Below are 16974 nucleotides of genomic sequence, written 5' to 3' on the forward strand. Positions count from 1 at the left end.
GAAATGTACTTGGTTTTAATGATGATATTAAACCAGAGTGGAGACACTGTACAAACCAGCGTTAACCAAAAATCAATAGTACTGACAGATTTTAATTTCTATAACAGCATGAATAACCTGCACATGTTTCAGTCAGTGTGGTGTTGTAACAATGGTCTATGTGCTGTCATTGAAGGAGAACTAAGCTTTGCACCAGAGCTAAGCTAATGATGATTATTAGTATTATCAGTTAACCTAATTTATTTGAATTATTTTAATACTCTTATTTATTTATTTATTTATTTATTTATTTATTTATTTATTTATTTATTTATATATTTATTGAGTCACGCTGATTGTTGTTTTTTACATGACTTGTGCAAATAAAGGATCTCTCTGTGTCTCTCTCTGTGTCTCTCTCTCTGTGTCTCTCTCTCTCTCTCTCTCTCTCTCTCTCTCTCTCTCTCTCTCTCTCTGTCTCTCTCTCCCCTCCCTCCATCATGGAATAACAACTAATTTTTTCATCTGATAAATAAACTATGAATTACTCCAACTATTTATAATGTAACAAAAAAACACACCAACATAGCTAAATAAAATACATTCCCATAAACAAAAAACAAACACAAAATATCCTGATTGCTGGATAAATAGTTTAATCTGTGATTTGTAATGACAAAGTTCCACAGTCATAATGTCACATATTCATAACAAACAGACTGTAGGATTACAATTAAAACCAGGTATTAAAATAATATGTACAGCATTTTAAAAGGATATATGTGTTTCTAAAATCTAACCAAAAAAGTAAACAAATTCTTTTTACTCTTACCATCTGATGATCAAATTTGTGAGGTTTAAATTTATTCAGTGTTAAATACAGGAGAGATGATCAGTGGTGCTGCATTTTTACCTTCTTCATTGAAACATGGACTGAACAATGGATAGAGTTTCTCAGTGAAAGTCTGACCAGTGAAAGAGTAGATATGAGATCTGGACTTCACATCATAAAAGGAGACCAGACCCCCCTCATAGTCCACAAACACCCCCACAACCTCCACCTCTCTCAGTCTGAGGCGGACAGAGGGACCAGCACAAGCCTTATACTGATTCTCATTCCTCAGGATCACAATCCAGAATCCATTCTGAGGAGTCGGTGTAATTGTCCTCTTCCTGTTAATGTTCTCTCTCGTGACTCCTAATGTCCATTCAGTTTTCCCTCTGACCTGCACCTCATAATAAAATCTCCCTGAGCAGAAACTTTGCTTTCCCAGAACACAGATACACCAGTTAAACCTCTGTGGTGTATCAGGGAGATTCTGTCTTTTGTCTCCATCTGTCACTTGTTTTCCATCAGCAGATAGGATGAGATATGGATGAGCTGTATCAGGATCCAGAGTCACATCCACTGAGAGAAACACAGTGTGTGATATGAGTAAACGTAAAAAATATTACATCATCATCCAGTGGATCATATTCATTATTGATTTATAAAAGGATTTGTAGATTTTTTTTAATTTTATTTCATTGAAATTTCAAAAATACAGTTTATAATAGGAGTCTGTTACAGATACGAAATATAAAAAGGTTCCTTCTGAAATTTTAGTGATTAATTTGTGTTCGTAATGTTTGTTTTTCAGGAAATACACAGAAAGAGTCACAGAACATGAGAGAAAAACATTTGAGGTAAAAACGTTGAGTGTCTCTAGTGATAAAAATCTGGGACGTTTTACATTTAGAAATAAAACATGGGACTCTCAAGTGATTGAGAGAAACTATGTGTTTATATATTCTTTTTTAACTGTATGATTATAAATCTCTCAGCCTTCTTTGTCCAGCAAAACAACAACATTCCCCTCTGATAGACAAAGAGTTTTATACTCATCACTTTTCCACATACACGGTGTAACAAATCATTCAGAATCATTCAGTATTTCCACACAATGTTTTACTAACATCTAGAATCTTTCATTTCTACAAGTGAAGCTGAATTCAATACAATCATAAAGCTGAACAGTGAAGGGGAAAGAACAGGGATTTACTCCAAGTTGTGGAATTTGGACTCAAACCTTTGGGGGTTTATTTAATGTCAGGACACAAAACAGTTATTTTGAAAATCCGAATTATAAAATATGAATCTCTGAACATCTAAAAAATGTCAATTAAATCTTAAATCTAAATTTTAACTCCTGCACATGGATTCACATAACTTCTCATTACATAAGAAAATTTTGATATGGAAAGTAAAATTAAAAGTATCTAGTGTAACGTTTACTTCCAGTTAGCTGTCATCAACAATAATGTCTCTGCACTAGAGCTTCTACCAGTTACTTTATAAAAAAATTATTTCTCCTGTGTTTATGTGACTCATACTATTTATGGTTTTACAAATCATCACATTTAATAAATAGATTTGGTGTGAATGAATTTGCTTCCAGACATTTTTTTACATTAAAATAAATTAATTGAAATAAAATTAGCTTTGTAAGATTTGCAGTGTCTCTACATAATTCCCATCATTTTATCTAGCATTCAGTCAATCTACTGATTCAGTCCATCCATTCATGTCTAATCTATCTGTTGTCCACAAGCATTTATGATTGTTTCATTAAAAATATTATACAGAGCATAAGTCCAAATGAAGGCAGTCTGTAACTGATTAAAACATATAAACATTCATTCATTCATTCATCTTCTACCGCTTATCCGAACTACCTCGGGTCACGGGGAGCCTGTGCCTATCTCAGGCGTCATCGGGCATCAAGGCAGGATACACCCTGGACGGAGTGCCAACCCATCACAGGGCACACACACACACACTCATTCACTCACGCAATCACACACTAGGGACAATTTTCCAGAGATGCCAATCAACCTACCATGCATGTCTTTGGACCGGGGGAGGAAACCGCAGTACCCGGAGGAAACCCCCGAGGCACGGGAAGAACATGCAAACTATACACACAGCGGAGGCAGGAATCGAACCCACATCCCTGGAGGTGTGAGGCGAACGTGCTAACCACTAAGTCACCGTGCCCCCACATATAAACATCATTTATTTATTTATTTGTTTGTTATTTGGTGTTATTTCTTTGGGGCAGTGGTGTTAAACTGGTTAAGTCTCTGTGTTGATGAGCAGAGGATTGGGGTTAAAGCTGCCCCTGCTGGGCCCCTGCGCAAAAGGCCCTCTGCTCCAGAGGTGCTGCTTCTTCTTATAGTGAGATTTGAACATTTTACTATGTATAAGATGAAGACAGAGGAGAATCTGGGACACCAGTGGATTTTCCTAGAGTCTGTACTTCTGAACTTACTGTAGCTTGTTCAAATACATAATGCCTTGTTTCTGTGTTTTGTGAGAATAAAATGATCCATATGAATTCAGTGAAATGTTGAAGAGCTTGACATGTATTGTGTTACCTGATAGGATACTGAATAATCACATTTTAAATGTTTCCTCTCAAGTTTGTTAGTTATTTGTTTGTTTACTTGTTTGTTTTGTAGTTTTACACTAAAAGGTAGATGTTTGGGTAAATGATGAAGATTGAAGAAATCATAACTCACACCACCATAAGCAGTTACACTCATTTACACACACACACACACACACACACACACACACCACACATTCCCAAACACACTCTCTCTCTCTCTCTCTCTCTCTCTCTCTCTCTCTCTTTCTGTCATCAGTGAGAACATATGGAGATTTTCCTGATTCTGATGAGAAATATAAAATATTTTCCTTTTGTATCTTTACTTTAGTGACATATTTGTGTTTGTGATTTTTATCACTCAGGAAAGACAGAAAGAGACACAGAACATAAGAGAAACACATTTAAGGAAAAATCTTGATACAGATGGACAAAATAGTTCAGTAATTGTCTCTATACAGTAAACTGTGTCTGTAGTTTAGGTCTGAAAAACACAGGCCTGAATTTCTACACGTTTTCTTTAACTGGTATAAAAAAATATTTTATCAAAGACACTTATTTAGGGTTAGTGTTAGTGTAAAAATGACTTTTATGTTCAAGTTTATCTGTAAATGACAGAAACACTGCATGGTGTAAAAACTATTTTCTAACTGCATGACTTTAAAACTCTCACCTTTTGGACAGCATAAAGATTACATTTACCACTGATAGTCAAAGAAATCCATCTTTTATCATGCAGTTAAAAACGGTATAAAGTTAATCTCTGTACAAACATACATCTGTTCCTGCAATATTTTATTAGTGAAAGGTAAGAAGATGATCAGTGTTTCTAAAGTAGAAAAGTGTCAGGGTTGGTCGGAAGGGAGGACTCAAATGCAGGACGCCGATGTAAATAATTAAAGTCTTTAATGAGTTCAACACAATAATCAGGCAAGGCAGACGAAGACTCAGCGTAATAAACAGTCCAATAATCCAATACACAGGCAGGCAGGGTAATACAGGGCAGGCAAAACACAGAGTGAAAACAGTCCAATAATCTGGTACACAGGCAGACAGAGTGATACAGGGCAGGCGAAGACACAGAGTGAAAACAGTCCAATAGTCCGGTACACAGGCAGGCAGAGTAATACAGGGCAGGCGAAAACACAGAATGAAGAACAGTCCAATAATCCGGTACACAGGCAGGCAGAGTAACCAGAGTACCCCTCCCTCCACTGGGCGTCTCATGACGTCCCTCCAGGCTGGTCAGGATGGTCACGATGAAACTGCTCGATGAGGTCAGCATCCAAAATGTGGTGAGATGGAACCCAGGAGCGATCCTCTGGACCGTAACCCTCCCAGTCAACCAGATACTGCCATCCCCTACTGTGACATCTGGAACGCAGGAGCCGGCAAACAGTGTAAGCAGGGCCCCCATTAATGAACCGGGCAGGTGGAGGGGGTCTGGTGGAGGGAACCAGCGAGCAGGCTTGAACTGGCTTGAGTCTGGATACATGGACGCTAGGGTGAATACGTAGGGCTCTGGGGAGCTTGAGTCTGACCGCTACTGGATTGAGCACCTTGGAGATACAAAGCGTGGGGCAATTTTCCTGCAGGTAACCTTAAGCGGCAGGTCTCTGGTGGATAGCCAGACCCTCTGACCAACACGATATGGGGGTGCCGGACAGCGCTTGCGATTGGCCCACCGGGCGTAGCACCTGGAAGAACAGAGTAGGACCGCAGGTGCCTTTCTCCAGACACGTCGGCAGCGCCTGACCAGGGCAAAAGCCGAGGGAACTGATACCTCCATTTCCTGGTTGGAGAACAGTGGAGGCTGGTATCCATATGCGGCCTGGAAGGGGGAGAGACCCATGGCAGCTGATGGCAGGGAGTTGTGGGCGTATTCCACCCACACCAGGTTAGAGGACCAGGATGTGGGTTCTTTGGGGCAGAGGATGCGAAGTCCTTTCTCTAGTTCCTGGTTCAGCCACTCAGTTTGTCCGTCAGACTGAGGGTGGAACCCAGAAGACAGGCTGATAGTGACCCCCAGGAGCTGGCAAAACTCTCTCCAGAAGTTGGAGGTGAACTGAGGTCCACGATCGGATACAATGTTGTGTGGGAGGCCATGCAGGCGAAAGACATGCTGGAGCATGAGCAGGGCTGTTTCCTTGGCTGACGGAAGTTTGGGAAAGGCAATGAAATGGGTCATCTTGGAGAATCGATCCACCACAGAGAGGATGGTGGTGAACCCAGCGGACGGGGGTAAGCTCGTAACAAAGTCTATGGAGACATGAGACCAGGGCCTTCTGGGGACAGGAAGCGGACGGCGCAAGCCGGCTGGGGAACCCTGGGGTGTCTTATGCTGAGCGCAGACAGGACATGCCGCCACGAACTCACGGACATCCTTCCTTATCTTAGGCCACCAGAAGCATTGCTGGAGGACAGACAAGGTGCGGGCTGAGCCAGGGTGACAGAACAGGTGAGCGCTGTGGCACCATTGGAGGATTTGGGAGCGTAGATGGTCAGGAATGAACAACCTTCCCTCTGGACAGCCCTCTCTGACCGGGAGACTGGAGCTGGCCTGCTGGACCTTCCTTTCAATGTCCAGGCGAAGGGCTAGGACCATGACGGAGGAAGGAAGTATATGCTCCACGACAGGTTCTCCATCATCCTCTATGGTGAACTGCCGTGATAGAGCATCCGGCTTGGCATTCTTGGATCCTGGGCGGTAGGACAGGGTGAAATTAAAACACCCAAAGAAAAGGCCCCAACAGGTTTGTCTGGAATTCAGACGCTTGGCCGAGCAAAGATATTCAAGATTCTGGTGGTCCGTCCAGACTAGAAAGGGCTGCCCAGCACCCTCCAACCAGTGGCGCCATTCCTCCAGGGCCAACTTGACCGCCAAGAGTTCCCATTCGCCTATAGGATATTTCGGTTCAGCCGGACTGAGGCGCCTAGAGAAGAAGGCACAGGGATGGAGCCGGTAGTCTTTGGCGGATCACTGAGACAGAATGGCCCCCACGCCGACATCAGATGCATCCACCTCCACAATAAACTGCCGGTCTGGGTCAGGGAGATCCAGGATGGGGGCTGTCGTGAAGAGGTCCTTGAGTCTGGTGAAAGCTTGCTCAGCCTCAGGATTCCAGCTGAAGGCTTGAGGTGTGGAGGTTAGCCGATATCGGGGGGCAGCTACGGTGCTGAAGCCCCTGATGAACTTGCAATAAAAATTTGCAAACCCCAGGAAGCGCTGAAGCTGCTTTCTGTTCTCTGGGGTAAGCCAGTCCCTCACTGTCTTAACCTGGTTGGAGTCCATCTGTATGCTGCAAGGTGAGAGAATGAAGCCCAAAAAGGTGGTACTGGTGGTGTGGAATTCACATTTCTCTGCTTTCACATCAGATGGTTCTCAAGGAGGCGTTGGAGCACGACTCGAACATGATTTCTGTGCTCCTCCAAGGAACAGGAAAAGATCAGAATATCGTCCAAGTAAACAAAGACAAATTTGTTCAGAAGGTCTCGCAGGACATCGTTGACCAAGGCCTGGAAAACTGCCGGCGCATTGGTCAGGCCAAATGGCATGACCAGATATTCATAGTGACCTGAGGGGGTATTGAAAGCCGCCTTCCACTCGTCTCCCTCCCGAATACGGATAAGGTGGTAGGCATTACGTAGGTCCAATTTAGAGAAAATGGTAGCTCCCTGAAGGAGTTCAAAGGCAGAGGTCAAGAGAGGCAGGGGGTACCGGTTCTTAATAGTAATGGCGTTAAGCCCTCTGTAATCAATACAAGGGCGGAGTGAGCCATCCTTTTTCCCCCACAAAGGAAAACCCTGTCCCCGCTGGAGATGAAGAGGGATGAATGATGCCGGCCTTGAGAGAATCCTGGATGTACTGTGTCATGGCCTCTCTTTCGGGTCCGGTCAGGTGGTATAGTCGACCGGGCAGGGGGGGAGTAGTTCCAGGCAGGAGGTCAATGGCGCAGTCGTAGGGCCGATGAGGAGGGAGGACCGAGGCTCTGGTCTTGCTGAAGACAACTCCTAAGTCATGGTAGTCCCGGGGTACAGAACTGAGGTCTGGTGGAGGTTCTTCAGTGACTGAATGCTGAGTCTGGGGTTTTGGGTCGAGGTAGTGAATGTGGCAGTGTGTACCCCAGTCCAAGATGTGGCCACTGGTCCAGTCCAGGTGGGGATTGTGTTTCTGAAGCCAGGGGAACCCCAGCATTATGGGCACTTGAGGTGATGGAATTATCAGGAATGTTATCCACTCGTGGTGATGTTCGGCAACCGTCAGTTGTACCGGTTGGGTTCGACGTGAGACCTTATGTAAAATGTGGCCATCCAGCGCCCGGACTTGGAGAATCGACGGCAATGGCTCAGTCTTGATGCCCAGTTGGTTGGCCAATTCTTCATCCAGAAACTCGGAATCTGCTCCAGAGTCAATTAAGGCTTTAGGTAGAGATGCGAAGTGGTTTGGAGGGGGCTGGAGATTGTGGGCTCACCGCTGGCCCTTCCTTCAGCGGCGAGCCCTGCCTTTTGCTGGACATGAAGCAGCCATGTGACCAGCCTCCCCGCAGTAGAGGCAAAGTCCCTGGGAACGCCGTCTTTCCTTCTCCAGGGGCGAAAGGTGTCGCCGGCCGATTTCCATGGCCTGAACGAGACAGAAACCTCCAGAGGCTGCCCCCTGTAATGAAGACCTTGGTGGAGAGCTTGGAGTGGGAGGACGGGTGCTGGGATACCATGAGCGGCGGGAAACATGAGTAGCCAGGGTGATCAGATCGTCCAGTTCCGTAGGTAGTTCTCGAGCGGCAAGCTCATCCTTGACCTCATTAACCAAACCCCTGTAGAAGGCATCATACAAAGCCACAGCGCCCCATTCACTATCCGCCGCAGCTGTCCGAAAATCCACCGCATATTCAGCTACGGAGTGATTGCCCTGAGATGTCTCAAAGAGTGACCGAGTGGCATCCAGTCAGGGAGCGGTAGAGTCAAAAATCTTGCGAAGCTCTCTGCTGAACGCTTCATAGGAAAGGCAGAGAGATGACTGACGTTCCCACTCGGCGGTAGCCCACAGTCTGGCCTTGCCGGTCAGCAGCGAGATAACATAAGCCACCTTGGAGCGATCAGATGGGAACACAGAAGGTTGCAACTCAAATATGACTGCGCATTGCATGAGGAACGGCCGGCACATTCCTGGTTCTCCGGAGAAACACTCAGGGTGAGGCATATGTGGCTCCCGGGCTGGAGTCGTTACCAGAGGAGCAGGAAAGGTCCCGAGAGTCACTGGTGCCAAGGTGGCTAAACTGGAGAGAGCGCTGAGCCGGTTGATGAGTTCATTGATGGCCTTCGTATGGTCAGATATCTGCTTCTCATGGGCCGCGGTGGTCTGATCCAGGTTTCCGAGGTGGATCCTCAGGTCTGGTGTGAAGGCTGGATGAATCACAGAGCAAGCTGAGAAAACCATCTGGCAAAGGACCATGTGAAGGCAGCGTACTTTTATAGTGCCTGACACCTTAAATGGCCTGCCGCCCTGGCTGCTGACCTGGAAGTGGTGCAGCAAACCAGGAAGTGCTGACATTAAGGGCTTTAGTGCATGACAGTAATAAGGAGCTATAGTGAGGAGACACTTTAATACTCCTTTTATCTGGAGAGATCTACAGATGAAAATAAGTCTGATGATGCAGTGGTGTAATGCTGATATGTACATTTTAATATGAGAGGAAATCAGAAAGCTCACTGTACCTGCATACTGCTGAATCCTCTTCAGTTCTGTGGAAACTAATTACAACAAAACATCACTGTCATTAGATTTCAGATCAGTTATTGGTATTTAATATTTAGATTTTGCAAAACATCTACTTTAGTCTATTATTGTATTATAAGTACAAAATAATTTCTCACCTGTTTTCTTTAACTTGTAATTGAGTGATTTAGTGAGTTTCTCATTCAGAGTCTGCTGAAGCTGAGACAGAGCTGTCGTCACAGTGTACACAGTCACACCAGTGTTAATGCTGATCTCAGTCCAGTTCTTGGTGTGTGGAGGGCTGCACATGTAGGAGTAAATCTACAGTAGAGCAGGAGAGAGGAGAAATCCCTCAGCATGGTGAGTGTTGTTCTGTGATGTTCTGCATTGTCAGTGAACAGAGAGAGGAACACTGACCTGTAGGAGGTGGAGATGCTTCTCAGTGTGTGAGAGCTGCTCCAGCTCAGTGTCTCTCCTCATTAGCACACTAATTTCCTGCTCCAGCTCTTTAATGAGTCCTTCAGCCTGCCTCTCTGCTGCTTTCTGCTTCTCCTCCATCATCTCCGGCAGCACAGCCTGACTTCTCTCAATGGAGCGAATCAGAGCTTTGAAGACTTTAACACTGTCTGCTTTCTCTTTCTCTGTTCTTCTCTAAAGGAGGAACACATTTTCACTTCCATCAGATAACACTGATAATGAACTTTGTTCATTTCTACAAATAAGAATAAAACTACTGAATGTATCAGATATTAACTCATGTCATGTTTGTACACACTTTGCTTTGTTTTACTGAGTGTTTGATCTCTTTTATCTTCTTCAGTCGGTCCTGAACTCTCTCATGTTTCTGGCATATGTTGGCCACCAGGTTCTCCACAGGGTTTATTAGTTTGTGTTTCATAAGTTTTGGAACATGATAATGTGGCTCTAAATGAATTTTACAGAAACTCAGTCCACAATCCAGACAGGATTTTAGGGCCTTCAGCTTCTCTCCACTGCAGGCATCACAAAGAACCTCAGGTTTGTCAGAGCCACTGTTCTTCTTGAATCGATCCGCAACCTCTCTCTGTGTTGTATTAATCTTCAGTTCAGGTTTCTTGGTGAATTTCTTGTTACATAATGGACAGCGACAGTGTTGACTCATGTCCCAGCACTGTGTAAGGCAGCTCTTACAGAGGTTGTGTCCACATGGAGTGGTGACTGGATCAGTGAGCACATCCACACAGATCGGACACAGTAGCAGATCTTTAGACAGGAGACTCCTGGAGTCATGAGAAACTAGAAAAGAAAATGTTACACATTGTTGATAAATGGTGTAAATAGATTAAACTGCATCTGTAGTTTAGGTGTGAAAATCACAGACCAGAATGTCTACAAGTTTTCCTAAACTGTGTAAAGGCACTTGTTGGGGTGTCAGTTACTGTTAGTGTAAAAATGTTATTTTTGTAGAATAGATTTATGAATATTTCAGTGAAAAATGGTTGCCATCTGACATCACTGATTGAAGATCAGCTCTGTTTGGATGATGAGAGGATGCAGAGTTTATTTATACAGCATTGTCCTGCTAGTTGTGTGTGGGTGGTTGGGTGGGTGCTGGTGTGGTTAGTTGTGTGAGAGAGTGAGCTGTTTTTGGGAGACGCTTTAAATCTCTCCCAGAAGTTTGTATTTACTGTTTAGTGATTGTACTTTGATTGAGTTTGTTTGATATTTTGTTATTCTTTCTGTTGTTGGAATTGACATCTCTGTAACAGGAAGTTTTTCTTTTGGTTGTAAGTTAATATTTGTTACACCTTTTCATTCTTTATTTGTTCAGTTCTATTGTTAATTTGGAAAGGGGTTAGTAGGGAAGGGGTGCCATTTCTTTTGGATCTTGTTTTCTCCTGTTTATGTTAGTAATAGCGTTTGTGTATTGTGTTGTAATCTTTGTTTTTTATTTTCTTTTGTTGCTTATTTAGTTTCTCCCTAAATGAGTGTCATGATTCAGCCCGGACTTTTGGCCATGTGCTGTTGTTGTTGTCACGTGTCTGCCCCGCCTTCGCCTGCTCCTCCCTGTTTCTTCACCTGTTCCTAATGTTGTCATTGTCTTAATTGTATTTAAGTTAGCCACGTTGCTGAATGCAGCGCGGATCATTAGTTGCGTGTACCCCTCGTCATGTCTAGTCCCTGTTAAATGTCATCAGTTGTATTGTTTCATTTATCGTCATTTTTTTCTATGTCTTCTTTATTTATTAAACCCCCTTCATTTGAAGCTATCCTGCGTATGGGTCTGCCTCCTTCCATCCCCGGTTGTGACAATGAGTTAGATGGGTTCTGCTTATTGTTTTGTCCTGATCCCCCTCTTGAAGTCTTCAAACCCTCCTGCACTTCATGTTTGGGAATAAATGAGCTTTGTTCATTTTGACTTGGTTGTATAGTGAAATTCTTTTTTGTGACAGGATTGGGGTTGAGTTGTTGATCCTCACAATTGACACACACCACCTTTTATTCTGTTACTCATCCCTCCATCCCCAGACTCCTTTTGTTCCCTGGGAACGTAACGAAGTGTCACTGTCAAGCTCCAACAATAACACATTTTTACTCAACAAAGTGAGACATTTTTCAGCCTGTAGTTTCATGTTAATGTTCATTTACAGATTCCTAGATTATTAATCTTTTATAAGTCTTAGAGTTTTTGTGTATTTAAAAGGTTGTGTTCTACATTGTTTGGTGTTACATTATACATTTTGAAGTTATTTAGTGTTGCAAGGTTTTCTTAAATGAAGTTTGTAATAATCATTATCAATATTCAAGATGAATATTACATATAACACATTATTGTGATGTAATATTTTACTATGAAAGCTGTCTGACCTTCTGTGCATGTGACTAGAAGTTATTTGTGACTAGAAATTGTTATTACCAGAGAGAATTTGTGTACAATATTAGAGGGTCAGAAGGAGCTGGAGATGTGATGGTGAGACTCAGGCTCATAAACAACTTAGGCAGACCTTGGTAAGATCCTGATCAGTAGATGACCGAGCGTTGTGCATCTAGCCAATGATTGGTGATGTTTTCCTTTCTTCTGTTTTCTGCCTATAAATCATTCCTATATAACCTTAGTGTAATAAATGTTCTAGGCCCTTCCTCTCTCATGATACACGAGGAGCGCTGGGTCCTGCTGTGCAGCAGCACAAATACATTGTGAACCTTTTTACTCTTGCTCGTTCTGAACAGTGTGCTATTTTTATTTTCTCAAAAACCTCCACAACAATAATCAGTCACAGATTTTGCTAAATATATTATTTGGTAACTATTTTACATCTTTCTTTAACAGTTTCTATGTATTTGTTATTATTTGTATATTTTCTGTTTAGTTTCTACAGACATTTAGCTCAGTTACATAGAGACAGTTTTCAGGGAGTTTTTCATGATGCTTATTTTTAAGATTTTTTTTTTAATCATTTAAATTTGAATCAAACACCCTGATTACCAGCTCACCATAATTATATTCCCTGCTTCATATCTACAAGTACTGCATTATCAGAACTGTCAGTCATCACATTATCTGTGTATGTTACACACACTACTGCTGCTGTAAATTGTTATTAGCACTACCATGCACTTCTCCCACTTTATGTACATAACTGACCAGTCATATATTCTGTATTATATTTAATACTCATACTGTCTATATTGTATCACATTGTCTGCATTTTCTTGCACAGTCTGTATTGTCCTGTCTTGTGTAGTATAATGTTATGTCTGTACTTTTGAGAGTCACAAACAGCTGGAACCAAGTTCCTTGTGTGTGTCAACACCCTTGGCCAATAAACCTGATTCTGATTCTGATTCATTTTTCTGCCTTTCAGTGTCAGTGAAATAAATTAATATCCACATATTAAAATAGCAAACAAAACATTTCACATTCATATATCTATGCAAATAAATACAAACTATAAAGAAATAAATAAAACAATAATAAATAATATAATTCTAATGAGGTCTTATTTATTTCTTACATTTCAATAAATATTCTTTATTGAATTACATCTTGAATTTATAACTAATAAAGTAATATAAATACTCCATAGTTACAGGATCAGTGTAAATAAATGTCTTTCTAAGATGTTTGTGTATTATAACACAACTCTTATTCTTGTTCCATAAGGCAGTTAAGACAATTAAGCCATTCACTGAGATCATTTTTATAACAATATAGATTATAATAGTGACAGTACTTCATTAAAACATACAGAAAACTAATCATGCATAAACTGTATAACTTACATAATTCTGGTTCTTCCATGTTCCCCCTTTTTCTGCCTCCTGTTTGTGATGAAGATTCAGCCATTTACTTCCTCCTGTGTTTTTAACCTTTACAGTAAGAAATCACATCATTCAGTCCACACATGTAACAGTATGAGGTTTTACTGATTAGTCTGTTTAACTCACTTATGTCTGTCTGCAGTATTAAACCTAATGAATGACACTAAAACATTTAGTCTGTGATTTAAAACACATGTAAACATTCTCATCATCACGAGATTGTAATAAACACAGAATTTCACTGATCTTTCTCTCAGCTTTCAGCTCAATAACTGTATCATTCACAGTGTAAGTTTGTGTTCGAGTTTCACCCAGAGCTTACCACAGTCTGTATTGTCCTGTCCTGTGTAGTATAATGTTATGTTAAAGTTCCTTGTGTGTGTCAACACCCTTGGGCAATAAACCTGATTCTGGTTCTGATTCTGATTCGTTTTCTGCCTTTCAGTGTCAGTGAAATAAATTAATATACAAATATTAAAATAGCAAACAAAACATTTCACTTTTATATATCTATGCAAATAAATACAAATTATAAAGTGTAGCTGACCCCATCCTAATGACGACCAAAACTTTACTGATGGTCTTAATGAAGTTTTATTGATCCTTGATAACTCCAACAGATCACAGTAAGAGCTTATGCCCTTTAGGGGGGTGTTAACAAAAATATAAAACTTTAGAGCTGAGAACCGTAGTGCTGTGATGCTTTTCACAACCGTGATCTGTGACTGCAATGGATGCTGCTGCTTTTCAAAATAAGAGTCCCGTATTTATATCAAAATTGAACATCCAAAAACTCAAAATATGCCAAAATGAACAAATTAAATTTATAATAAAGAAAACAAATTAAACAAATTAAACAAATTAAATTTATAATAAAGAAAATATTCAAATATGTCTGATACACTCCCACCAAATTATAAATGTCTCTTAAACATGAATAATTTCCATTTATGTTTCTTTAACCTTTGTGTGTTTGAAGAAATATAAAGTCCACATGTAAATCAACTCATTCTGATTCTAATAGCAAAACCAACTTTTGAGCTGGCCTTTCTACCATTGATATCTTATTTATCTGTTCTCCTTTCTTGGACAATATCCTGTCAGCAAGTATTAATTCAATCCAATCTGTGAATATGTGGCCAACTTTACTTAAGACGCCGAGGCGCTTTTTTCCTTCTCGATAGGTGAGTAACGTTGGTTTTGCTTTGTTACACAGAACTAATACAGAGTGGCCTTTAAGAACGAACGTCTTTTCCCGCGGCATTCTGCAATTTGTGCCGTAGTTTGCCGCGGCTTCCCGCACTTCTGTTCGAGGGGACTATCTTAGCAATCACCTTAATGTGTTTCGCTTCACAGAATATCCACCAGATGGCGCATAAGAACCCTGTTTCTCTTAAACACTCAAAGGTTTTTTAAGATTGTATAATATGTTTATATTATTAATTTACATTTAAAAAAAAATTATATTTTTTATTTTACTTCACATTACATCAGAATTGTGAGAAAACATCCACAATAAAATATAATTATAAAGACGTATGAAACACCGTTGGATATAGGATTTTTTAAATTAACATTTGTTCTTCTTATTATTATTATATGTTGCCTACATTTACTCAAATAATAGCAATGTAAAATATAAAGGAAATCACAGTTCAAGTTAGGCATAACATAACATAAGTGACATTAAGAGATTTTATTAAGTTACTTTAATCATTTATTTTAGAGATATTTATAGAAATATCTCTAAAATCATTTATTTGCATTGCCTTCTGTATTGCATTCGTTTTGTACATTTACAGGTGCACAAATACTGGCTAATTTTAATTTCATTAAGACTCTGCTGTGTTCTGTATTGATCGATGTTCTGTAAATTTGTACTTAACAAGCCTAATCCATGTTATTCAATTTGTTATTAGGGTTCAAGCGCAAAGCGCTGGAAACCTATTGTTTTTGTTAGGATTTTTATTATTATTATTATTATTATTAGGGTTCAAGCACGAAGCGCTGGAAACCTATTGTTTTTGTTAGGATATTTATTAGGGTTCAAGCGTGAAGCGCTGGAAACCGATTGTTTTTGTTAGGATTTTTATTATTAGGGTTCAAGCGTGAAGCGCTGGAAACCTATGGTTTTTGTTAGGATTTCTATTATTATTATTATTATTATTATTATTATTATTATTATTATTATTATTATTATTATTATTAGGGTTCAAGCGCGAAGCGCTGGAAACCTATTGTTTTTGTTAGGTTTTTTTATTATTATTATTATTATTATTATTATTATTATTATTATTATTATTATTATTATTATTAGGGTTCAAGTTTATTATTCTTCCGTCTTCCGCCATTGAAGTCAATGGCAGCCCATAGAACCGTATGTAGGAAAGTTATGAAATTTGGCACACATGTAGAGGCCAGTCTTAGAAGTTACTGTAGCAACTTTGGTGTGTCTAGCTCAAACCGTCTAGCGCCACCAACAGTCCAAAAACCAAATTTTGTGCTGAATCGTAAGGCCTAGAGGCAAAATTCTTGCAACATCAGAATCAGAATCAGAATCACAAAGGTCTTTATTGCCAAGTATGTTTAGGCAAAATTCTTGCAAAATCAGAATCAGAACCAGAATCAGAAAGGTCTTTATGAGGGACACACACACATTTACACACACACATTTGCACACACACATTTACACACACACACTTACTCACACTCGCACACTGACACACTCACACACTCTCACACACACACACACTCTCACACACACACACACACACGCACTCACACAGACGCACTCACACACGCACTCACACACAGACACACGCACACACAGACACACTCACACTCACACACAGACAGACACAGACACACAGACACACAGACACTCACACTCACACAGACACTCACACAGACGAGGAACACACACACTTACACACATTTACACAGACACGCGCACACTCACATACTCACACACACTCACATACACACACACACTCACACACACACACACATACTCTCACGCACACTCACACACACAGACACACACACACACACACACACTTACACACACATTTACACACACACACTTACTCACATTCGAAAACATACTCATACTCACACACACACTCTCACACACACACGGGCAAACACACACAGACACTCACACACACTCACAGACACACTCACACAGACACACTCACACAGACACTCTCACACACACCCTCTCACACACACCTTCTCACACACACAGACACTCACACTCGCACAGACACACACACTCACGCAGACACACTCACGCAGACACACTCACACAGACACACTCACACAGACACACACACACAGACACACACATTCTCTCACACACACACACACACACACTTTATTGTCAAGTATGTTTTCACATACGAGGAACACACACACACATTGACACACATTGACACACATACACACACAGACACACACACTCACAGACACACACAGACACACACAGACACACAGACATGCACACACACACAGAGACACACACACACACACACACACGCACACACACGGGGT

The 16974-nt window shown here is 41.1% G+C and overlaps 1 protein-coding gene across 1 annotated transcript in view; it reads right to left on the bottom strand.

Moving 5' to 3' along the window:
• Nucleotides 1–842: 842 nt before the first annotated feature.
• LOC132858737 (E3 ubiquitin-protein ligase TRIM39-like) overlaps nt 843–16974 on the bottom strand; it is a 26377-nt gene continuing 10245 nt past the window's right edge. The window contains exons 2-6 of the mRNA XM_060889199.1: nt 9896–10395; nt 9520–9771; nt 9279–9441; nt 9120–9155; nt 843–1387 (exon numbers count right to left, since the gene is read on the bottom strand). Of these exons, the coding sequence (XP_060745182.1) occupies nt 843–1387; nt 9120–9155; nt 9279–9441; nt 9520–9771; nt 9896–10395 (1496 nt within the window). The remainder of the gene's footprint in view (nt 1388–9119; nt 9156–9278; nt 9442–9519; nt 9772–9895; nt 10396–16974) is intronic.

Source organism: Tachysurus vachellii, chromosome 16, assembly GCF_030014155.1.
Source record: "Tachysurus vachellii isolate PV-2020 chromosome 16, HZAU_Pvac_v1, whole genome shotgun sequence".
In the NCBI taxonomy this organism is placed as follows: Eukaryota; Metazoa; Chordata; class Actinopteri; order Siluriformes; family Bagridae; genus Tachysurus; species Tachysurus vachellii.